General features: G+C 42.1%; 1 protein-coding gene across 1 annotated transcript in view; it reads right to left on the bottom strand.

Moving 5' to 3' along the window:
• Positions 1–916: 916 nt before the first annotated feature.
• robo3 (roundabout, axon guidance receptor, homolog 3 (Drosophila)) overlaps positions 917–25,680 on the bottom strand; it is a 93,517-nt gene continuing 68,753 nt past the window's right edge. Inside the window, exons 10-27 of the mRNA XM_073480131.1 lie at positions 21,383–21,464; positions 20,126–20,294; positions 16,631–16,797; positions 16,412–16,533; positions 16,045–16,261; positions 15,322–15,446; positions 14,598–14,781; positions 13,469–13,717; positions 12,824–12,863; positions 12,469–12,608; positions 12,017–12,298; positions 11,409–11,556; positions 10,675–10,893; positions 9,397–9,593; positions 9,031–9,138; positions 6,786–6,944; positions 5,920–6,062; positions 917–1,742 (exon numbers count right to left, since the gene is read on the bottom strand). Of these exons, the coding sequence (XP_073336232.1) occupies positions 1,731–1,742; positions 5,920–6,062; positions 6,786–6,944; positions 9,031–9,138; positions 9,397–9,593; positions 10,675–10,893; positions 11,409–11,556; positions 12,017–12,298; positions 12,469–12,608; positions 12,824–12,863; positions 13,469–13,717; positions 14,598–14,781; positions 15,322–15,446; positions 16,045–16,261; positions 16,412–16,533; positions 16,631–16,797; positions 20,126–20,294; positions 21,383–21,464 (2,763 nt within the window). The 3' untranslated portion in view covers positions 917–1,730. The remainder of the gene's footprint in view (positions 1,743–5,919; positions 6,063–6,785; positions 6,945–9,030; positions 9,139–9,396; positions 9,594–10,674; positions 10,894–11,408; positions 11,557–12,016; positions 12,299–12,468; positions 12,609–12,823; positions 12,864–13,468; positions 13,718–14,597; positions 14,782–15,321; positions 15,447–16,044; positions 16,262–16,411; positions 16,534–16,630; positions 16,798–20,125; positions 20,295–21,382; positions 21,465–25,680) is intronic.

Genomic DNA, 25,680 nt, shown 5'->3' with positions numbered 1-25,680 from the left:
TGTGAATCAGGAGTTTTGGGAAGTTTAAGTATACACAGTTTTCAGCTTTCATCTATGGATTACTTCTATGACTTATTGTTTATTTAGAAGAATCTCAGACCTGAATCTACCACATAGAATGGTGGGACGGTATGAGATATTAGAGGATGCATAGAAAACTAAAAACATTACTGTTTTTGATGCTGTATGCATGCGTGTCTTTAAAATTCACACCTTGATTCATGTGACTGATGACTGATACCTGACCTTTATGACTCTGGAGACCTCAGTGACTTAAATGTGACATCAAGGCGTGAATGACCTTTAACAGTGATGACAGTTTGAAATGCCCAGGTCCACTCTCCTGCCGGTTGAACTGATGAAACCTCTTGGAACAGTGAAATATATATATAATGATGATGATGTGTATCTCCAAGGACATGTAAACTTATTTTTTCACATATGAACTAATATGTTAAATGTTAAAAATAGGAAGACGAGTGTGAAAATTAAGAGCGTTGGTGGTATATGCCACAAGTACAATGAAAATGCTTTTGGTTGCTTTTTCATCCTGTCTGTGCTGGAGGAGAGCAGCTCACTATAATTTCATATCTATGTGTTTTTGTTGCCTTAACCTAGCCAATTATTTTTGTTGCATAAACCTTTCAAAACAACAACAGAAAACTGAAAAGCAACAGGAAGTCCACAGCAAGATATGTTCCAACTACGCCACAGACTCCAGGCTTCTTGGTGAGTGTGCTGTTCTCAACCCACGATGTCACAATGACTTGTGGCCTTCGTCTGTAAGAACAGCATTAATTATGATGTTCTGGGTACAACAGCACCGTGCAGATATCAGATAGACTCATGAGCATTACACTTCCCGAATGCTGCTCTAAAGAAATGAGCCAAGGCTTGGATCAGCAAATGTATTTTATTGTACATTTACAAAACGACAAGAGTACAAAAAAGTCAGTCCACAGACATGTTTTTGTTTGTTTTGGAAGGAGTATATGCAAATTTTATCTCACAGCTGCAGCAAACAGTCCCTCAGACGATCAAGGAGAGGGGACAAGAGAGGAGCGGGAGGGGTTACAATCAAACTTTTATAAAGCCTGTCTGTCTGCTGGCACACTGGAACATTTCGCTGCAGAGAAACCAGAGGAAACATAGAAAACTATGACATTCTTAGCGGACTACATGGGTGCAGGGATCCCAGTGGGGAAGCGTCCTTCCAGGAGCGAGAACCCGCTCGTTTTGGCTTTTCTTACCGCCCCTCTCATCCAGCAAACACACTTTGTGCTTCATATTTTCTGTTGTTTTGCCATCACAACAAGAGAGTGCAACAGTAGTTAATGCTTTACCAAAAAGTATACATTTTGACAAAAAGGTTGGCACATTCAAGAAGACATGAGCTTTTTTCATAATAACAGACTTGTTTTTTTTACATTGTTTTTTGTTTTATCCTCATAAATACAATATACGTCTCTTTCCCTGTATCCAGAACCCACAAAAGAACAGTACAGACACAGGTATTTACAAATCAAGGGAGAGGAGTGAGCTTGATAGCTCATAAATTATCATAGTAATACCAAAAACATGATGTAAAGTCCTTTGTTCTCTCTTTCACAGCAATGACACAGAGTCTGGTCTCCTGAAACACAAAGCTTTTTTTCCAGCTCGTTGTGTCCACGGTGGATAGATGGGGGATGATGGAGGCATCGAAGGTACACGGACAGTCACTGGTGTCCTTATCTCATTTCCTGGTGAGAGAAAAAGATTTTAAGTCAAACTATTACACAGAACACTGCTTCACTTTGACAAATCAAGGCAGATGTCAGCTCATGCACTCATGTAACTTTTTGCGCCACCCTGCTCCGTGTACAGATGTTATTCAGCCTTCAAACAATATTCTTCCTGATCATACTTATCTAACAGTCTGTCCACCGGCTTAAAGGAACAGTTCACCCAAAAATGACTTAGTGAGGTGAAGTTATTTACACCCTCTGACGCGTGGCTGAGCTTGTGCACCCACTTCAGACAGAATGCGTGCTAATGCTTTTCGCTCAGCAGCTACAGTAAAGTTTCAGCTCAATAAAGGGTGTAAATAACGGCTTTATAAATACATTTGGGTTCTCAGGGTTTCTTGACCGAAGGAGCTGTATGGAGCAATTTAAAGAGTTTTTTTCACTTGTTTTATTACATTTTAAAACAAATCACCATCTACTTCAGTTGTTTAGCAGAATGCTTCAACGCTGTTTTGCTGTGAAGCTCCAGAAATGTTTTGGTGACTTTGAAACTTCACCCCACTTTCCATCTGCATGGGGGGAGGAGATAATGACTGAGTTTTCATTTTTGGGTGAATTGTTCTCTCAGGATTTATATTAAATTGAGACAAAATGAGAGGGACAGTTAACCAATAAGCTGGGGACAGACTGCATCAGAAGACTCAATCTAGCCACAGTCATAATTAATCAATTTTGTCACGACTGTCAGTTTTGTCAAGAATGGGTCAATTTAGCCAGTACTGCTCTGTGGTCAGGGGTGAAGGCTTCAGTCTATTTCCTTTAGATCTGGGCCCCAAAAGTGCTTCTCCATGGTAGAGTAATATGGTGTATTACTGTAAGCTTTGTTGTACATCAAATATACATGAATCACAAATGGTGAATGTTGTAAACCACACAAAGAAATGTTTTATACTTGGAGGCATTCAAGTAGTCTAGCTGACTTTGATAATTCATGTTCCTGGGTGGAAGTCAGTACTCGACGGTCGGCTGATTTAGCTGCTGCCACACACGGACTTTGCTAAAGCGCATATTAAACATACCATCTCGCAAGTTTCATGATCATCACTCATGGTGAAAGTCATTATTTCTTTCATAACCCTACTGTATATAAGCATGTGTCAAACAACATACACGCCATTAATAAGAAGCTGAGAACAGAACATGTGGACAGTTGTGTTTCAGGCAGGAGAGATGAATAAATTAGGCGAGAAGAGGATGAGGAGGACGAACATGACAGAAAAACTTGCAGGCCTGTTGTGGATTTATGTTCTTGCCAGCCTGGGGATGTAACAAGGGTAGAGTGTGTTTTCTGAAGTCTAAATTAGCTTCCAAGTCCGTGTTCTTTTTCCCACCAGATCTAATTGGTCACAAAGAATATGTTGCTCAAATTAAAAGCGCCAGTTTTGCATTAGCAGTGATGTCCTCTGTGTCTCTTCACATAACGCTGATCTAAAGACAGTACTTCCACATTTAATATCTCTGTTTTGTACAGATGTGTATTGTATCCCTAAGAGCTGATGACAGTAACACTCTGCACCTCCACCCCCCCCGACCCCTCCTTCCCAGACTGACCGCCTGGGTCAAAGGGCAAAGATAGCAGGCAGCAACACCACAGGAAGAAGGGGTAACCTAACCCAGGCTTCCTGTGGAAACACCTCAAACTTTATTAGGGATTTAAGAGGTCGCACTTTCATGTCCCAGGCCAGGCGTGAAAAGCCCTGTTTGGGTCAGCGAGGGTCACTTGGGGGGGTTGAGGTGCTCCTTACTGCTCCACAGGGGGGTGACCTGAGAGGCACGAGATGCAAGGGCAGCTCTGTGTGTGTATGTGTTGACAGCGAGTGAAAAGAGCAATTGTGCGAGTGCGTGTCACTTTTACAAGTTGCTTTGCTACATTCCCATGTCAGATGTGTGTTGAGGTCAGCATGGAGTGACCCGTGACAGGGCCATCCTTTCTTTCACTCTTTCCACACACAGGCAGCTTTATGGTGACGCCTCAGGTTACAGCGGTAAACTTAACAACTACAACACTGAAGGAAGGATTCAAAGCTGCTGCTGTCCATTTCTCATAAATCCATGCATGTGTTCACACGTTCAGTCAACTGTTGTTTCAGCTCTAAATTGATTCTGATGCTTCACTTACTTTCACTGTTTGATTGTTGCTATACAAACAGTTTAACTCTAAAACTTTGGAGGGTCATTGTGTGAAGAAGTAAACTAAAAGCAGGTGTGGCAAGTAATTAAGAATTGTACTAATGCAAAGTTTTGAGGTATGTTTACTTCTACATTGTAATTTTTCCTCTAATACAGCTGTGGTTATTAGTAACTTTTCAAATTCCAGATTCAAGATCAACAAAAAATATTTGAAGGCCTTGAATATAGTATCACATGATGCATTTCTATAGATTAAACAAAGCAACAGTATATAAGCGTTGACAGGGGACACTTTTCTTCAGCGAGCTCTTTTACTTTTGACAATTCAAGTACATTTTTATAACAAAGCTTGCATCAAGGATTTTGAGTATTTTTTCAGTTTGCTACTTTTAACCAAGTAAAGGTTTTAATAAAAAACGTTAATCATTATTTTGCTCTACTACTGTGGATAATCACACCGTGAATAAATGTTAAAAACAAGAAGAAAAACTGCATACTGAAATATTACAAATATTTTGAAATAGCTATTTGAAAATGGAAAGAAAGTTAGAAAACCCTAATAGGAAAATGTGAAGGCATAAAAGGAAACGCCCGGTTCAAGGTTTATTTTTATAATGGCTAGTTTCCTTTTTGAAAAACATTTAATAATGGCCTGATTATTCTTAAGTAGAGTAAAATTTTCATGGAGTTACACATTTCTCAGCTTATTCTCCATATCAAACCATCTTGTCCAGCACATTTCTTGTGTGTATTTCTTGTTGTGTTTTCACCTGACAGTAAGACAATTCTTCAGGTTTTTACATGCTTGACCGATACAGGATCGACTCGTGTTGCCTCACGTTGCCTGTGTCTTAGCCAGAAAGTTTTAAGAAAGTCTACAGCGAACGGCCAACTAGACCAGATGACTCAGGACTGCAGATATGCAATCCATTCTTATGATAAAGCAGCGAATGCCTATCTTTTTGACATCACTCTTGCTAATGTAGCCACTTCTTATCAAGAATATGTCTGCAAGCTGCAAACAAGGACCGACTAGTGTGGGACACAGTGCAACAACTAGAGCCATAGAAGCTCACTGACAGCCCCGACAATGGCCGACTATCTGGGCCCTTACTCTGCACTTTTCTACCTTAACTGACAAAAAGGCAAAGGGGCTTTGCCCAGCCTCTCATTCACCCAGTCACATTATTGGATTGTGACAGAGCTGCCAAACAAGGTGCTGGCCTGCCTCAGTAACAGGAGTAACATGGGGTTCAGTGTCTTGCTCAAGGACACTTTGGGCAGAAGGATTGAGGGACCCGCCAATCGTGTGATTAATGGACGACCTGCTCTTCCTCCTGAGCCAAAGTTGTGTAAAGCGATTCTGACTTTACACAACTCGGCTCTCTATCAGCTGCTACACCTCTGCCTACCTGCACTAATGTTTTAGGGACATGTCAAACACTGTTAGTAAGTGTTGCCTCACTCGCACAAAATCCCTCCAGAGCTTCCCATTCGTCTGGCACAGCTTGTTCTGCCATAAAAGACAGCAGCTCATTGCGAGGGAGCCTGCAGGGGGTGCATTTAAAGGAGCGCTCCCACAGTGAAGTGCAGCCTCAGAAGTGCACTCCAGAGAGAGCAGTGGGCGTGCACGCTTAACATTGTTTCTTACTGTAAAGCTTATCCTGAGTAGATGGTAATGGTAGATCTGTATGTATGAGCCTGAGAGCATGTTGGTGTGTGTGCGTGTGTGTGTATGTGTGTGTATGTGTGTGTGTGGGCAACAAGGGAATGTAGGAGCTCTTTTCATGTGCTCGAATGTAGAAGATGATGTGTGTTTTATGGAGCGCAAGTAACGATATGTAGATAAACCTGAACCACATGAACCTCTCCATGGCAGGAATACTCTTTGTTCCCACGCTCATAAATATCTAAAAGCATCAATTATTAAAACCATTTGAGGTGAAAAGAGAATGTCTTTTCTTGCATGAAGTTTTAAATCATTAGCGTTATTGTATCATACCTCATTGTGTTTTCTGGCTGAGTTGAGCCCTCGGGAGCCAGTGGAGCCTCTGGATGAGGAACTCCCTGTGGTCGAGCAGTTACTGGACATCTGACTCCTGGAGAGGTAACCAGCCTTACTGCTGTACGCCATCATGTCCTCATCTGAGGAGGCAAGGATGAAGGAAACAAAACAGGATCAGTCGGTTTAAAAGGCAGCACAGTGTCTTTGTGGGGAAGTGAAGGTGAATTTAGACAGCCATATATCTACTGGAGAACTGACAGTTTAAGGTTCATCCAGGCAAGATTTTTATGTGCTAAAACACTCCTACAAAGTACTTTTATTTGTCCATATTTAACTGTGTCCTTGTGTATGGTCATAAGCTGACCTGTTCTCTACATAAAAAGGAGGTGAATGAAAACACGAGGCAAGGATTTAGAACTTTCTCTTAAAAAGCTACAGGGAGGCATCATGTTGCAGAATTGCTGAGTTTTCTACACCACACCTTGTGTTTTCATTTATGGCCACCACTATGGGATGTGTATACTACAGTTGCATGTCACAGAATGTTATAGTCATTCATAAGGAATGAAGGAACAAAGTGTTTGTGTTGCAGTCGGTCTTATTTTACTCTACTGTGCAACACGAGAGGAGAAAATACTGCAGTGCAGTAGTGGGGCATGATACAGCAAAAAATGTGGATAAGGCTACATCTGAGCGTGGGCACAACAGTGTACAAATTTTACTCTACTTTGGTGAAATGTTGTCTTATCTTCCCGTTTCTACAAATATTTCAGGAAGAACGCACACTCTGTGCTAAATTTGATTCTGCAATCCGGAAACTAAATTATTACTGAAACACTACACTCTGCAAAGCTTTGTCTTACTGTCGGTGTGTCTGTGTCCCGAGCCTTTCCGTTGGTGACTATTGCTGCTGTATTCGCTTCTCTCCAGGGAGGACGGAGCACCGTTCACTCCATCTATGCACCCCTGGGGGCCCTCCAACCTCTTCTCCCCTGGGGGTGGCTCCGGAGGTGGGGGCAGGTCTAAGGTATAAGGAAGAGAATGTTTGCTGCCTTTTTCAGTCAATGCATTAAAGCCAATTTTAGTTTACATTTTTTCTGTTAAAAAAGAATAAGAGCATTTTTTGTTTTTTCTTTTTGTCACAAGCTTGAGATAATCCCAGATTCTAGTCACAGTGTTTTTTTCCTTTAGAAAACAGGGGCTGTGGACAGGTTGGAACATTGGTTCATATATTGTGGCACTGCCCAGCAGTCAAATGTTTCATTCGATTTCAGTAACAATGAATATAAATCTCTCTCTTTCGCCTGTTGTTTACTTGCTCGGGTATAGAGCTGCACAGCTAAGGTATGAAAAAGATAGGAAAATTGTAGGCCAAGCCTTTTTGATGCTAAAAGAAAGATTTTGTTAAACCAAGAGATCCATGAGCCAAAATGTTCTCAAAGGGTAACTCCACCAACTGTGCATATTTAAGTGTGTTTACAGGTCCTGGGGAGTACACCTGCATAAGTGAGTAGTAGTAGTATAAAGCCTTTTGTGGCTTCAGAGGCAGCTGCATGTGATCTGATGAATTATCTCCAGAGGAATTTACATGCAATGTGACAAAATGTTCCAAGTGGTGTCACTAGAGGCAAGTGACACCACTAGAAGCATTTTTTTTCACATTACATGTAAATTTCTCTGGAGCCAAATAATGGCTTTATGTTACTTTTTTCACATTTGTAGTAGTACTCCCAACACACTGTAATGTGTAAAATTGGTGGAGCTGAAAACATGGTTACTTGAATTTTTGAACCGTCTTGGTGTGCGACGAATAACTGATATGAGCAGCGATGCTAAATACAATTCTGGGATCAATCATCATAGGGGGAATATTTAATTGTGAGGGAGTGTATAGTACAACCCCCTCCTATGTAATGTAGTGATGTATAATGTGCCATTGTACCGTCCTCTACTTTTTGTTGTTGTTGTGATTGTTGTTCATTAGTTTGCTGATTTCCTTATTTGTACACGCAGAGAAATAATAATTATGCCTAAAACATTGACTGTAAGTATTTTAGTTGCATGTAAAGTTCAATGTAAATGGTCACATTTAATGCATCTATCATGTTGAGTCAATGTGAATCAATTAAGTCGGATTAAAATAAATTATTGCAGACTTATACATAAAACTCACATGTTTATTCAAATATTACATATAAAGTTAAATGGAACTTTTACATAAACAAACTGTGTCTATTATTCAAGTATAATACACAGAGCCCAAAGACAACAGCCACCCAGCCACAGTCTGTTCACCCTACAAAACCTACATTTTATTGTATTGACGATTAAATAAACCTTTAAAACCTCTAAAAGTAATGTATTTTAAAATAATTATTCAGTCTCCTGTAAAAAATCACACATCTAGTCATTTAATTTATATGTGTTGACTCAACATGATATTAAATGTGACCCTTTACATTTAACTCATGTAACAGAATTCAGTGGAAAATGTAATTAAAATACTTAAAAACTCAAAGCCACTGTTGGAGGCATAATTCATTTTATGAGTAAATGTGATCTTGTATAAATGTAAACATGTTGCTCGTTGCTCGTCAAAACGACAGTTCTGAATGTGTGACTCATGTGCAGCCATGTGTGGTTTAAGTGGTCCGAGGTGGATATGTGGTTATCTGGCAAACATATGGTGCGAGTCTGTAAGCTAAGATTACAAGCCAAATCCATGTATATAATCAGGAGCACGAGCCTCACGTCTCGCCTTTGAGTTGTAGATATTCAATCACAGATGGTGCTGCTGAATATCTGCGTGTTCTTGCTGGATTATTATGGGGTGTGTTTATTCCCTCGCTGACAAAGAGCAATGACTAGTGACAGATGATAACTGTGGAAATGATTTGCTCTTCTGCAGTAGAGCTATCATACTCAGCTACTGAGAACATTTGATGTCTTACTACTCATTTCATGCAAAATAATAAATTCATCTTTAATAGTGAATTGTTCTCTAATAACACTTACTGAATGGGACAAAATGTCAGCAATCAAACAACCAAGTGTAGAAGTTATGGATGCCCTGTCCCTGTATTTGAATCCACACAGAAATGCACTCACCTCCTTGTATATCTCTTCTGTAGGCTGAACTCTTTGACACCTTTTTTTTCACTCGTGACTTTTGGTTGGGAGGAGTGCATGTATCTGCTGGGGATGAGCGACTGTGTACTGTTTCAGGGAAGGGAAAAATACAGCCATCAGTATGTGTTTTTTCTCCAGAATGAACAGACTTGGAGCATTTAATGAATTCATGCATATGGATTATTTAAATTACAAACAGTAAGCCAACACAGTGCCGGGGCGAATGAATACATGATTGTCCAGCTTTCACCATCTTGTTTGCTAATTTGGCTCTGTGTGTACGTGTGTGTTTGTGTTACATGCAGACTTGTATGCGTGAGCACACAGCACTGCCAGTCACTTTACCGGGTGTAGTCGCGTTGACGCTGTCTTCGCTGAGAGCTGGCCCCTGGCTGTGGAGGCAGCGATGGGCTGGACTTTGGCACTGCAGCGTGCCAACTTCTGATGAGCCGTGATGCTGTTGGCCGGAGAGGTTGGGGTTGGACTGGGTGAGCGGCGGGCTCGGCGCCTGGGGAACTGGCACTGGACCGCAGGGTAACCGTCTGCTATGGGAAGGAAGCAAACATGTTACCGGAAAGAACAAATCAGTGGAAGGGGAGGCTTAATCTTTGGTTCAGACTGAGGTTGACAAAAAAAAAAGTATACACTGTGAGTATGTATTTATTTTCAAAATTCTCTGTAGTTGCTTTATATTTTGCCTGTTTTATTGTCATTGAAATGGTTAATACAATGACATATGTGGATCAATGTGCACTGTCATTATGAAAACAGAACAGATAAATACATTACAGAGAATGATGTAGTTGATGTATGAAAGTGTGCAGCTACAATGTCAAATATATAAAATATATCATTTAAAAGAGACTATCGGGGCTTTTCATACACATGTGCCGGCTTGGCTCGGCTCGGCTCGGCTCGGCTCATCAACCCAACACTACAGGGAATAGCATTTCCACTACAGCGGGGCTAACTTTCTGAAGGTGCGTCTTTAACTGACGCACTTGTCTTGAATAGTGGTCAACAGAGCGGCTGTAAATACTCTTCCTTCCTGCGGTACTAACAAAGAATAGCCGCTAACAAAGCTCGACTTGACTGCATGGCCACATTTGCCAACAGAAAAGCCCCTTCAGCCACTTTCAAAGTTAGGATGTAAAGTTTTAGCCGTGAGCTACTGGTCATACCAGAGCATGTCAGGCTGTAGCACAAGACTCCTAAGTTTCATTTTCCATTTTGAACCAGGCGCTTTGTTTTTATGGCCTTGAAAAGTTACACAGTCACGCTTACAAATCAAAGGTACAGCCCTGTAATAAAATGAACTTTTGATTTATTATTTAATGTCATAAAAGAACAGGTGGGAGCTGTAAACTGTTAAGGTCTAAAATAAATACCAGTAACATATTTTATTCATGGCATCATAATCACCATTGCACTGTAACATAAAAAGGTCCTTGTGTCAACCAAGCAGTAAAAAGTGGACGGTAAAAGCTCAGAAAAACACGAGGATTCAGAGTGAAATAACCTTCCTCCCACAAAGCAGGTCATGAGTTTCTGTGGACATTAACAGTGGATTTAAATACGAACACAATCATTAGCTTCTGCTCAATGCCGAGCCCATTCACATACCGTGACAGCTGCTGGCTGTCTAGTAGGTGAAGGCGGGGGAGGTCATGTGGGGCTCGGGTCTCCTCATGAGGCGATGGGGTGAGTGTGGCGGTCGACTGGTGACTGTAGGAGGTGGCTGGAGATGAGGCGTTGTTCCTCTGCGGGGGAGCAGGCCCGTCCTCGCAACCCTCCATCAGATAGGTCCTCTCTGGGAGGGGAGGACACCACTCCTCATCCGAGCTACAAAGACAAAGACAAAGAGTGTTACAGCTAGATGATACAGTGTAAGAGCAGGATCTTATCTTTATGTGTTCTTATAATGATATTGCTGAAGGGCAGCCTGTTGTCTCACTGGCGCCTTCAATTCCAGCTAGCTATGAGGCTATTTAAAGATTAATGCTGTTCTTTCAGATCGACTCCAGTTAGAGGGCCTTGCCTTTGGCAAAACTGCAGGAGGCTAAGCTTCCACTTGGGTGGGATTGCTGCTACGAGCACGATACTGAACGATAGCTGAGGTTGCAGGGAGTGAATGGTAAGGAGGAACACGGCTAATTGTGTTTTAAGGCTAGGGAAAACAGCTAAATCACTAAAGCAATTGACCACAGCCAGGGTAATTGAGTTGTTAAAGCCAGAAGCATAAGGGTTCAATATGTGCCTGTTAGAGGTGACAGTAAGTCTAAATGATGATGCAGGTGTAATAGTAATTTATAGAGATGTGTGTGTGTGAGAAAGAAGTGAGTGGAAGTCTGACTCACCCTAAGTCCATGTCCTCGTGCTCTGGGGGCTGCTCGTCCAGCTCGCCCTGTTCCAGCTCCCCTATGGGGGGAGGTGGGGGCAACGCCTCCATCCAGGTCAGAGACGGGGTCTTCACAGCCTTCCCCATCGCCTTCTGCTTGGGCTTACCTTTAAAACAGACAGAGAGAAACTCAGTCATTCACTGAGAGAGGATACTTTGTCACATTTAGCTTATTCATCATGAGCATGATTTGACACATATCCCAGCAGGCCTGTGACTGACAGATATGGAATAATAATATAAGAAGTACTTCTACTTCTAACGAAAATATTCTAGCTGATATTCTGTCGTCATGATAACACTTGAAAAGCTAACTTGATATCATTGTGATAGTCTGGTGGCAAAGCTGGAAAATGCTCAGTCACTCTGGGGATCAGGAGCAGTAATTGGTGAGTGGAGCTGATGGGTCTGGAGGCAGAATAGTGGCTGAGGAAACTGGAAGTGCAAACCCGTGCCAGACAAAGCTTTGCTTTTAAAAGCAAGCACTGCATGCTGAGAACTAAACAGCAACATTATCTGTCTGTACTGAACAAAGACAGAAGGTCCAGTTCCTGCAGCCCTCCTCACCGTTGCAGCGGTCTGGTTGGGCGTACTGAGCTCCAGAGGGCCCCGGCTGGTTGATCCAGTGTCCATCATCCTGCTGCTCGCCACTGTGGGCCGGTGCCTGCGTTTGGGTGGTGAAAGGCATGATGGAGGTGGAGGCGTAGGGGGTGGTGGAGTTGTGCTGGCCGTAGGTGAAGCTGTGCAGGTCCTCACTGGTGGCATCGATGGTGCTGTAGATTGGACCTTCGGTGGAGCCACCTATGCTGTACTTCTCCGTCTGATTCAGGTAGTTGGAGATACCAGCTTCTACACAGGGATGGAGGTTATATATTATTATATGAGTATTAGCTTGGTTTTATCATATTGAATGCCTCTACTTGTTACTGTGCTCAGTGATGCTTCATCTGCCACCGCAGCTTTTACATAAGCACAAAAATACAAAAACAGACATTCATACTGTGTCCGCAGCATCCTACCATTATAGTATCTCTCAGCTGTGTCGTGATTGGCGGTGCAGCAATTGACCGGCTCTTTACCGCTGTGGACCAGATTGGTGGTGGGCCAAGAGTCTGCCAGCCACGGGTAGTTGCCCATGTTGCCTCCCAGCACGCCGGGCCTGCAGAGAAATGTTGGCATTAATTAAAGATGTGGTGGGACGCAGTACAACAGCAACGACTGGCAGATGGAAATACAAAGAGCAGCAAAGAAAAAGCTGCATGAATAGACAGTGAGAAACATTTACAAATTATCAGTCCAGTCTGTTGTTGTCTGTGAATTTAGACTGAAGAAAGACACATAGCAGAATATAAATGTAGTATATAATTTAATTACCTTGCATTCAGTCCTGATCCCTCTCCATGAGGGAAACCAACTGTACAAGACAGAGAGAAAGAGAGAGTGATGAGGAGGAGTAAACCGACTCATGGATGTTACAGTTTTCTGGCCTACTTGGCGTTGTTGCTGATATTATGCAACATCATCTGTTCTCGTTTCCACAGAAATGTTTTCAGCTCAATAATGTTTAATGTATCTACTGTGTACGGATGCTGTGAGTCAGAGCCAACGTCACAGCACAGAAAACACTAAACAACTAAATTATGCATCTATCGTTTTTCTGAATTAGGCCGTTCATAGTCAAGTAATAGATCTTTAATAACAAGCATTGCTGCCGTAAATAGACTCACAGTAAACTAAACTAGGACCATATGTACAGTATGTAAACACAAAAAGTTTAAAATAGCCAAATTTAACCTATGTGAGGACATTGTGGCTATTCTTTCCTGTTTTTATCAAATAAATCAAACTTGCTCCTTGATGTATTTAAATGTGAAATGCCTTGGGCTACAATCTCAATGCATCTTACTGTAACTTCCACAACTTCCAACTTAAGTGCAAGGTATCATATCAGACAGCAGATAGAGTCAGCCCCGGGTCAGTAACAAAATATCATTTCACATCTTCATCATTCGTCCTGACCTGCTGGTGTGTATGCGAAGGAGGCGGTGTAGTGGCTCAGCTCCTTCCTCTTCTTGCGGCGGCAGTAGATCCAGACGCTAAAGCCCATGAGGATGACCCAGCAGGCTCCGCCGATGCCTGCGATGAACGCTGGCTGCTTGACCACATCGGTGATCTGCTCGGCCAGACTCACACTGCTCTCCTCGCCGCTGTCACCGGTGCCACCGCCTCCACCGCTGCCAGGCGTGGAGGGCTGTTCAGATGGAAGCTCTGGGAGGACAAAATAAGACAGTGAAGGACTGAGGGGGGAAACCACAGATCATTCTGGCATTTCCTTTGTTTATCTGATTTTTTTTTTTTTTTTTGCATCCAGTGTGTTTCCTATTGTATCATTTAAAAGCTCAACAGAGCAGTCAATAAAATCCTAACCATGTGCATACAGAATAATACATGACTGAGCCAAAAGTAGTTAAGAAATGATACTGTAGATATAGGGGTAGATGGTTTGACAACAACAGTCTATAGCACGAAGGCAGAGCAGTGCTTCAAGCTAAATGCTAAGATCGCCATGGCAACAAGCTCAAAATGACAATCCTAACATGCTGATGTTCAGAAGGTATAATATTTACCTACCATTTACTAATTATCACTAAACACAAACTTAAGCTGAGACCTATGGGAATGACGTTCATTTTGCAGGTGTTTGGTCATAATCCAAGCTATTGAACAAATTAAAAATTTGAGCTCATGATGGCGCTAGAGTGGTGCTAATTTAAATGATCGCCCAAATCACCAGAGTTCATCCTCTGGGCACCATGAATGTCAGTACCATGTTTTACTAAAACTGTCAACCTCATGGTGGCACCAGAGGAAAAGTCAGAGATCACCAGCGTCATTAGAATCCATCCTCTGGGGGCCATTAATATCAAACTCATTTTAATGGCAATCCATCTGATAGTTGTTGAGATATTTCAGTGTGGATCAAAGTGGTGGATAAACAGACAGACAACGTCATCGATAAGGGAAATGCTGCAGGCATGGCTAAAAAAAATGAAAACAAATGAACATTGTGACATTAGGGTTAGGGTTGCAGAAAATCTTTTATCTCTTGTACGTCTGCATCCTTTTGCTTTTGTCACTATGGACTTACTGATGAGGACGGAAACCGGCTGACTGCGAGCTCCGACACCGGCGCTGGTCACTGCTGCCACCTCCACCTGGTAGAGCACGCTGGGCATCAGACCTTTTAACACTGTGGACAACGTGTTTCCATCCACCGTCTTGTTGATGTGGTAGCGCGTCTGGTTGTCGCCGCCGCTGCCCACACACCAAACCTTGTTGGGATACAGAAAGTGAATGTTACACAGATCCTTTCAGTCAGTTTCAGTGTGACAATTTTTGATTCTTGTCAGTATATCTTCTTAAGCTGAGAGTGTATTTGCATTTTCATGCACTGATGAAATAGTTAACTATAGGCTGCAATATTTGATCTGTTCAAAACGACATCAAAGCACAGTCAGATATTCCCTGTGATGAATGTACAGTAGTCACTGAACTTGACCACCAGCCAGTGCGCTGTACACTTCGTCTGAAGTCTAAAAACACAGACATTTTTTTCTTCTTTGACAAGGAATTATCTCTGTATGTAGGCTGAGTGGACAAGGCATTAGTGTCATCTCCCTGAGATTGATCTACAGCCTCTTTTGCATTGTCCACAATCCTCTAATAACCCTTGCCTTACTTCAGTCTACACCTTTTTTTGTGGCTAGTATAAATCTATTTAAAGAAATCAAATTATTCTCAACATTTTGCACATTTAGTGCAAAATATGTGCATAGAGTGTAACTTGACTCGGCTGAGGTGTGTGGGTTTACCCTGTACTCCTGGATGATGCCGTTCTGCATGCGGCTGGGTGGAGGCTCCCAGGAGACGCTGACGCTGGAGCTGTTGCTTAGCTTCACCGTTGCTACTGTGACAGCTCTGGGTGGAGCACTGGGGACTGTGAGAGGCGGAGGACGGAAGTATGTTATTTCATCAACATCCTTATATTGAGCACAATGAATTAAATAACTATTAACAAGTGAGTATATCTAAATTGCAAAAACGAAATTGCTGGAGGCGATGAAAGCACAGACATTTAAAACACAAGTCAAGAAACATGAAAGAGGAGCTGTATCAATCAATCAATCCAATGGAGTTTAAATGAGAATGAAATTAATAAGAGTATAAGTTACTCAGGCAGGTCAATCCAAAGTTTATAAGTGCTGATGGCAAAAACCCCGTCTGCTCCCTTGTTTTTAATCTTGAGTTTGTATCAACCAATATAAAGCTGCTGTGAACCTCAGGCTGTAAAAATTGCGGAGGCTGAATTTAATGAAAATAGGGATCAATATAAATGAACCCAAATTGCGGAGGATATAAAATTAACCCCAAAATGAGATAACATTACTGAGATTCATGTGGTGTCAGACAGGCTAATGAACAGCCAGTTTCAAGGCTCCACAATGTCAAAGAAAACCTAGCCAGGTTTATTAAACGAGCTTCGCTTGGATCTCTTTCTGGTACAGACATGTTTCAGAAGTCACCAGATTTAATACCTTCTTCTGGGGTTCGAACCAGCAACGTTCGGCTGTCCTTGCCCTGGAATTCATCGAAATAGGGCCGAATCTTTATCTCATACTCAGTTCCTTTGAGCAGGTTGGTGAGGACGGTGCTGCGTTCGGAGGGCGAGTTGATGTCCTGGAGGAGCCAGGATCCCCCGCTGGGTCGGTAGAAGAGACGGTAGCCCTGGACGAACTGAGACTGACGGTCGACCTTGATGAATTGAGGAGGACAAAGGGAAATTAAAAAAGATGAAAGAAAGGAGAGATGGAGATAAAGTGAAAGAATACATTTTTCCAATTCCCTAATTCTAACTGAACCCTCCAACACTCCTTTCCTAAAGCTCCACAAAGGGCCACTCACAGTCCAGGACACTCTGATGGAAGCTGTTGTTAGCGTGACGGGATCTTGCAGCTGGACGGCCACCTCTCCCAGCTCCCTCTGGACCTGCCTGTGGTCCACTCCCTGACCTGTAGGATTCACATCTGCAGGAAACAGACAAATTCACCTCTCCTTAGAGCGCTGCTGCCAAAGCATGAGGACAGCCATGTTTTATTTGGTGTGAGAGAGGTGCAGACTGACCTTGCGTTCTGACGGGCTCAGAGATGGGGCTCGGGTCACTCAGGCCATAGGCGTTGACGGCTCGGACAATGAACAAGTAGATGGTGTTGGGGAGAAGGCCGGTGATTGTGTGCGTTTCCATCTTGACCATGTCAGCTACAGTCTGCCATGTGCTGCCTGCTGATTGGCTGTGAGAGGATAGGAGAAAAAAAAAAGGTTTGCGACATGATATTTACCAAACAAATTATACCTTGATCTTGATATTGATATTGAGACATTATTGTAGAGATGACTGTAGGTACTGTGAAAAAATATTAACACAATTACATTTTTGATCAATAATCATCAGTATTGTGGATATGAGGCTTAAGTGGGTAAAGACGGTATTAGGACAAGTAGAACATTCTGACAGGTTCAGAAAATGACATCACTTTACTGTAATGCAGCCTTTAAAACCAGGAAAAACAACACTTGTTGCCTATTGCGATATAACAAAGTTAATACACAGGCTCATATCATGATGACGATATATTATCTATATATTGCCCAGCCCTAACTGTATGGTTCTGAAGCCTTCAGGAAATGGAGAGAAATGCTGTCACATTTTCACAGTCCAGAGACACCTTTGCACTGACCAAGTAGTTCGACGAAACAACCAATATCTTCATATGTTTTGTTTGTGTGGTTTTTTTTTTAACTGTAATTAGCAGCTATCATTAGTAATGTCAAGTAATTGCAGTGGAAGACAAAGTGTGATATATGTCTATAAATACATGTTTTGGAGGAAGTGGCACAAAAATGAAATACTCCTGTAAGGCACAGGTACTTCAAATGTGCACAGCAGTTGACTGAATGCACACAACATACCACCCATTTCATGCTGCATTCAGGAGTGCTTTGCAATGCTGATTTGATGTGCAGCTACACAATTAAACAATGCATGAGAAGATCTCCAGGCAATAGTAGGGTCTATTTTTGGCTTCCTCTAATATTTCTTACATGGTAAACAATAACAGATGTGAGCAAAGTCACTTGGTTCAGACGAGTTTGTGCTCACCAGAAGATCTCCAAATGATACAATTTGCTGTCGTGATGAATAATGTAATGAGGCTTGTAAGAAGGCACAGCTGCCAACAGGAAATGAGGGCATGTTCTCAGCCTTGTGGCACTCCCCCAGATGCATTATACCGCCACCTCTCAACCCCGTTCTCTCTTCCTCACGTCTCTTTTTTCTCTGTGAATTTACCGTCACCTTGGCAGAGCAGCAGTCACAAAAGCCTCTCCAACCATTTGTTTGACACTTTTAGATTTCCCCTAAGGGTACTGTGGGGGTTTGTGGTGAACTAGCTTCAGTGCTGAAATGCACAATTAGACCAAAGAGGAACACGAACTCATGAATACTCATGTGTGTGAGTGTAGGCCGCCCTGCGCCAGTGCTAGATTCAAGGTAACTTTGTGCAGGAGATGCTCAGAGGGGGTTCACACACTCACACACAAGGCTGTGGCTCCAAAAGAGAGAAATGTATGCAGACTCACCAGGCGAATGGAAAGCCTGCCTTTGTATAAAGTATAAACACTATTACATATTGCATATGTCCACAGTCCACACACACACACACACACACGCACACACACACGCACACACACACACACACAAGCACAACCTAACCCTCGCTCTTCCCTGTGCTCCTACAAACAAACCGTAGCACCTCAGGCGAGGAAATGTTATTGCAAACATCCCACCGGTCCCCTCCAGCTGCTTTATAAAGAATCAGTTTGCGTTACTCAGAAACGCTCTGCTGCTGCCATGGGCCACGGTGGACGTCTGGATCTGATTAAGCTCTGCCGCTGCACCCCTCTTTATCGAATTGGAAGGACACATTTCCCCATAACGCTGCCTCTCTTCATCTGGAGGCCTCCTTCCATCCGTGGAGCCACCCGTCCTGCTTAGCTAAATCTACTTTGCCCCTAATTAATCCAAGGTGGACTTCCTCTCAGGTGGCAGTACCTGAAGGTTTCTGTATAGGTGCATTCAGGTACATGTCTAGATTCGCCATGACAAACAAGAAATACCACAGAGTTCATCACTAGAAACTGTATGCATGTGTCTGAGAACAAGCAAAGCACTCTATGAGGCTCTATGTAACACTTTGTAGCAGTTTATAAGTATTAATCACTTTTGTTATTGGCCATATGTGAGCGGATTGTAACGTGATGTGAAACATTTGAACTCTCCCATCTCTCTCAGTTCCCTATACAAGCCTGTGGACTGTTTGTTTAATGCTGCTGGGCTGTGGATTTCTCAGGACTGAGGTTGGATTTTCAGCAGGAGTCAAAAGGATGTGACTTTATGCAACTCGAGTGCCTCGTCTCAGTGCCTCTCTTCACTCCGTTAACAGAGAGCATTAAACTGAAAAAACCTTACTCTAATCTTAAAATGAACCCTAACATCAACTGCTGACCCAAAAATCAGCTGTTTTCCAGTTGGGGGCATAGCTTTTGTCCCCGATTGCATCAGCTGTCCTCAATTGACTGATCTTAAAGCGTGTCCCCGACCAAAGTTATACAGACACGCACACAGAGAGGGAGAGAATAAAGCCGACAGTCGAATGCTTGTTTTCTAACATCTCTGGTTTTTGGCCTTTGAAACAAAGTGCAGGTGTATTTCTATTCAGATATCTGGTGTGACGCAGTCGGTCACTGTCAGGCACAGGGAAAGAGGCACTGTATGTAAGATATGGCTAATTCTTGAAAAAAGATGATGGTGACTGAATTGGTAAGATCAGCTGACACTGAGAAGGCGGCCATTTTTATAGAGCCGCATCTCAAAAACAACGAAGAGTAATATCAAATGATTGGTACCACTGGATTCAGAACAACTTCAATTTCAACTCAACCATACTTCTGATATTAAGTTATTGAAATGAACAAACTTATTTGAACTAATTTTTTGTGATATTTTTGCATTTCTAGAATATGATCAACTTTGTCTACATATTTAGGCATGCTAAATATGAGATCAAAAGATGTGATTTTGTCATGTGTAGCCACCACTCTTGACAGATTCCACGGCAAATTTAGTGTTTCTACCTCTCATAGAAAAGTTTTTTTAATGAGCAGCTAGCACTTCTTTTCGAGGTCTGATAATAATGAATAAATGTGGTAGCTAGACTCACTTGAAAGAGCAGCAAACCATGAAAGAATTTCATTAGTTGGAGCATCAGTGAAGGTGTTTTACTATTCAAAAGTGAAACAACTTCTATCCTGGCAAGACCAACACTTCTGTATTCAAATGTTAAAATGTTATTCAATACTAAATGATACAGCCTTGATTGTTTAATAAAGAAGACAAACAATTTGTGGCTAAATGAACTGCTGTAAAAGCATACATGTAGAGCTGTGGCAGGTCCCTGACTAAAAAGTCTAATTTGTCCTTGATGACTGTGGAGATGTCAGCTAAGTGTGTGTCCATGTTTTTGCTCCTGCCTTTTGTGTAGCTAAGGGTGTGTGACTCACCTGAAGGCCTCGATGATGTAAGAGGTGACGGCAGCTCCTCCCTCGTGGGCGTTGGGTTGCCAGGTCAGAGAGACGCTGTTTTTGGACACATCCGTGACTATGGGTTTATGTGGTGGACCTGGCAACTGGAAAGGCTCTGTGGCCTGAGCTACCGATGAGTCTGCACTCTCTGGATGGTGAGGAGAGAGAAGAGGGAGGTGAAGGGGAAATCAAAGCAGAGCGAGGATGGGGGTGCACATTTCATTAAGCTACAACATCTGCCTTTAGTATTGCAGTTTCATAATGTGCTCTCTGTAATCCTGCTAATGTTGGCGGAACATTTGCATCACAAAAGCTACAGGCCGAGTTCCTCGCTTCTAACAGACTTCACAATTTTCCTTTTCACCACAACTATCAGATCTTAACCAACCATTACAATACTAATAGTCAAATAACAATCTAAGGTGTCATCAGAGCAGCTTGTTAAGTCGTTACTCCTTCATTTAACACCACTAATGAAATCTCTACAGCTTGAAATATTTTATGTGCTAAAGCCTGATGCGTTGTGGAGAAAATTAAGACAGCACAGCCTCACAAAGCACTGTGATTCAGCTGACAGTCTGCTTTGAGCTGCAGCAGCAGCTGCTGATATCTCACCATTAAAAAACAAATGTTTTAACCTTTATTTATCCTCAGACAAGTGTCTTTCCAACATCATGCATCACATTCATGGACTTAAGCCAGTGGTTCTTAACCTTTTTGAGTGGCGACCCCCCAAAAAAATAAGGTTGGTGTGACCCCAGACCCAAGTGGAAAAAGAGGGTTTTTTAGTTTTCACATGTACAGAACTGATGCGCATTCACACTCAATCATATCACTGGTACTGCAATGTAATGTTAAAACTAATTCCCCGTCTAAAATGTGTTATTTTATGTGGAGTGGTTGTCTCCACAACCCCCTTGGAGGTCCCGACCCCAGGTTATGAACCTGAATGATTTAATGACTAATACACGCTCGCAGACATTGGCTGATTATCTGCCGTCACACTTTTTTTTAAGTGATAACTGTTAATTGATACATATAAAGTGTTACATAGCCACTTTTCCAAAGTGACCAAAATTAATACTTAATTAATTAATTAATTAATTAATACAGAAATAACGAGTTGAATTTTCAGTAGGATGAAAAGGTTTTTTTAAATTATAAATCTCTGTTGTTATTAGTTGCCACTCCTGTCACATCACGTGCATGTATTTAAATCACGCAGAGAAAATTTACCTTTGACTGTGAGCACTCCACTCCAACTGGTCTCTCCACTGGAGCTGGAAGCCAGGCAGGTGTAAACCCCAGAGTCCGTTTCCTGGCAACAGCAAAAAGTGTATCATTAGTTCAGTGTGTGTGTGCGTGTGTGTGTGTGTGTGTGTGTGTGCGTGTGTGTGTGTGTGTGAGTGAGACCCTGATACTATGTTAATGTACCCATTACCAGTGATTGAGAGTAAATGTCATATCTCTCAAACCAGAATGTTTGTACTCAGAATACTGAGCAGAGGGAAGTTGGCATGGATGAAAAGCTGGCAGAACAGAGAGCTGTTTTTCACACAAAGACTCTTTCCACTTTCACATCAAAGTGACTTTTTAGTATCGGTGTAAAACAGCTCGTATAGGTTTAAAAAATGCATCTGTTACTCTGTTAACAGCCGTCACCCTTTGTCTTTCCGTCTTTCTTGCTTTGTAATAGCATCATGGTGAGGTCATGGAAGACACGTCTCACCTCTGCAGGCACAACATCACGGATGACATCATATGAGCATCTAATATGGAAACTAAGCACGTATTGCTGACAACAGAGACAGAGCCACTGATGCATGGACAGATATAATAACATAAAGATGAAAATTTTAGTCCTCGTGCAGGTGAACTTTAGAAGCACATGGGGCCTCATGGTAATGTGAACGGATATAATTTGCATGATTTGGATGTGGGGTGACATCATGAATTCGATATATCTTCCTCTTATACACATAAGTATAACTTGATGATAATATTTAAATTTAATCAGATTTAGCCAAGATTTGTAAGTGAAATACAGCATGCTAATGATGGGTATGTTTATTTAAATGAGTTCAGCGTTATTCTTAATAGCAAAAACATCAATTATCATTACATACATAAGAATATTTGCATTTTCATTAAACATAGCTTAATATAACATCTGCTCTGATTAACTGTTTCTACCTTGGACATTCTGTCAATTGTAGTTATTTCAGTTTTAGTCATAAATGATATATTCTCAGTGGACCCATTTGAAGTCACAGTTAAAGTCAAGCTGGTGGCTTTTATGTTCCTCATCTGATTGCTACACGGCAGAAGAGGAGAGTTAAAGGAAGGATCAAAGGACAGAATTTTAATGACCAGCTAGCGGTCGAGAAATTTCTGAGGAGCCAGTCTTTATACTCAACAGCTACTTAGCATTCTGGACAGGCTATGAGCAGATGTAATTAAGAGGTGTGTGATAAATGTGCCTGTGTGTGTGCACATGTGAATGTTGGCTATTACATTTTTTGGGGAGGCAAGCCAAAAGCTAGACGGGCTGTGAAATTGCTTACAACGGAGGGAGATGTTGGGGGTCTCTACACTGGGGAATCTGTCAATGTGAAGCTGAGGTAGCAACAACTCGCCTCTGAACATGTTTCTTTTGCTTAAGCTCCATCGCTTCATGTCATTCTTTTTGTCTTCTTTGATTCTTTCTTTGTTTCTGTGTTTTTTCTCTGTTTCATTTTCACTTTCAAAGGGCGTTCAGAAAGACAGCAGCACTGTGTGAAGAATCCTACCCCCCTCATTCAGATGAACTGTGCAGACGAAAAGTTGCACAGCTCAACTTGGCTCAACCTTTGCTGCTACACAACGCAGTGTCAGTGTCAAGTCTTTGTTAACCAATCAGATACATGCTAACACTCATTCCTGGTAGATTACATGTGACGTGAACGCTGTATCTCTTCTGTTTACAGTTGACAATAAAGTGACTGCATGATAAGCTCTAATCTAACACTAACACTCATCTGTTACTCCAAACTAAATTGTATTTCATCATCTCACCAATACCTGAAAACAATATACACCACTAGAGTGATCCTGTGATATATATTGCAATATGAAAATATAGTGACATTTTCATCACATAACTTGAATAGCTCAATAGCGGCTTTGCACATGGTGTCATAGCAGGCAGACATCACTATTGTTCCAACCACTGAGTGGCAGAAAGATAACTAAGTGACAACATTGTTAATATTTATCAAGTACTTCAATCTTAATGTTCAACTTGAATGCTGCAAAAACACAGAGAACAAAGAAGAGATGAGTTGATTTGCCTAACTTGACATTGCATTGACTATTTTGCATGCCCATTGCATATCGATGCTTAAACAATATATTGTGCAGTCCTATGTATCACTTAACTCCCTGACACCAGCAAACAGTGCATATCACATGACCATTCATGTACACTGGGCATGCATGTGCCAGTGTAAACAGGTTGTCTTTTTACTTAGTTACAGTGAGAAACTGAGTACCTGTAACTGAATACCATTCACTTTAAAACCTTAAGGCCAGACTGCACCAACCAGGAACAACTTCTAAACCTGATTCAATCATGATTTAAGTTTAAATACTGTTGCACCAAACTTTAAAACTAATTTAAAATTTAGAAAAAAAATCATAATAATCTAAACCTCTCATTAATCCTCTAATTTAAACCAGTATTACATTTTAACATGGCGGTCTTTTATAAATGAACTGAGCCAAATAATCAAGTTACTGTAATAAGATTAAGGGGCAGACTCAAACCAAATGAGTTTTATGATACTGCTGAATTTTTAATCAAGACACCAGTGCAGTAAGTTATGGAGCTGAACAGGAAGACTGGGCAGACTGTTGGACAGGGCAGTGAAAGAGATGCAGCTGGATAGAGCATTTCCACATATGCTAGCTTGGCTAGCCTTGAATTGGCTTGGCACATTAGCCCAGCACAGCTGGGATTCAGATCTCCATTACAACAGGGCTACCTGCTTCAAGGTGTGTCTTTAACTGAAGAGCACTTGTCTTGTGTAGAAGACATTTAAAAGCAGCGGGCAGGTTTATGGCTGTGACTAGCAGTCAGAGGAGCGGCTACAGCTTCAAGGTATATTACTGTATTAAAGCATCGTAAGAGGTAGCAGTATACCAGTAGAACATCCAGCAAAGAAGAAAAAGACAGCAAGAGACGTGAACAATGCAGGTTTTGATGGCTTTGCAAATATTTCTATGTGGAATGCATTCAACAATTTGCTGAGGTCTTAAGGAAGCACAATGTGTTCTGGTGGGCGACTAGTCTAAATTAGTCTTAGTCTGTTTACAATATGTACCCAGAGTTGGTGTAAATCCACAATTACAGTAAGAGCGTCAATAACACGGCTCCATTTACAGTTGAGTGTGGACAAAGGGTCTGTATTGTAATGTTAGCTGCACCTGTGAGGGCGGCAGGCTCTCTAAATAGTCCTGTTGCACTCTCACACACTGTGTGTGTGTGTGTGTGTGTGTGTGTGTGTGTGTGTGTACAGGTGTGTGTGGGAGTGTTACAGGGAATCTTAATTAGTTTCTCATCTGTTTTGCTACAAGATGTTTCAGTCTTCTGTAGTTCATCAATTTACATGCAGACCCAATTCACTGCAAACACAATCAGCCTCTCCTTATTCACTTATTCAGCGAACACAGCCCACATTATTCCCATTGAAAACCTTATCCATTATGCAGAGGATGTGCACGGCAGAGCCTATCATGACTAATGCCTCGCTGAGCGGCGTGCACGTACTCGGCCTTCCTCCTCTCCTGCATCTGGGCCGGCTCATCAGTAACGCTGACAGAGGAATTACTCAAGCCTAAGTGGCTTGTCAGAGCGTCCTGCAGGACACGAGACAGGTGACTCTCCACCCTATACAACATCCCTCTCTGCTCCTCCTCTCTTTCAATAGGCCCTGACCTTGAGTTGACCTGTGGGCAGGCTGATGGTGTGTCTGTCTGAGGGGGTGAAAAGCGGGCCCCCAGATGGTGGCGTTTGATCAGTGGATGGGGAATCGGCTCGGAGGGCGGGTGGGGTAAACAGCCGAGGCACCTGACTATTAATCAAGGCCGGCAGCTCTGGGCGCTGCGCAAAACAGATTGCTGAAAAATGGATGAGGCGAAAGGAAAAGAAGGGAACAGGAGGGCGGGAGGCAGGAGAGAGGAGCTCCAAACTTAAAGAGAATATTTGTTTATTTATAATAGTTTGATTACATCTTTGACATTTGGGATATCTCTGCACTGCACTTCCCAGAAATCATCTGCCAGTCAGACAGAGTGAGGTGAACTTTGGTGTGTTTTTCCTATTGTTTGTCCACCACCTGCCCAGTTAGCATGGGTACCAGCCCTCTGCACAATAGCACGCACACTTTTTTGGGAGAGTGCAGACATGAAATGTGATTACTGACTATTACACGTGTACGCTGGGATTTAAAGTCAACACATGAACTCGATTTCCTGCTTTAACCTGATTACTTGCA

The sequence above is a fragment of the Pagrus major genome, chromosome 13 (genome assembly GCF_040436345.1).
Source record: "Pagrus major chromosome 13, Pma_NU_1.0".
NCBI lineage: Eukaryota > Metazoa > Chordata > Actinopteri > Spariformes > Sparidae > Pagrus > Pagrus major.
The sequence above is the reverse complement of the archived record's forward strand: the minus strand, read 5'-3'. Positions and strand labels throughout refer to the sequence as shown.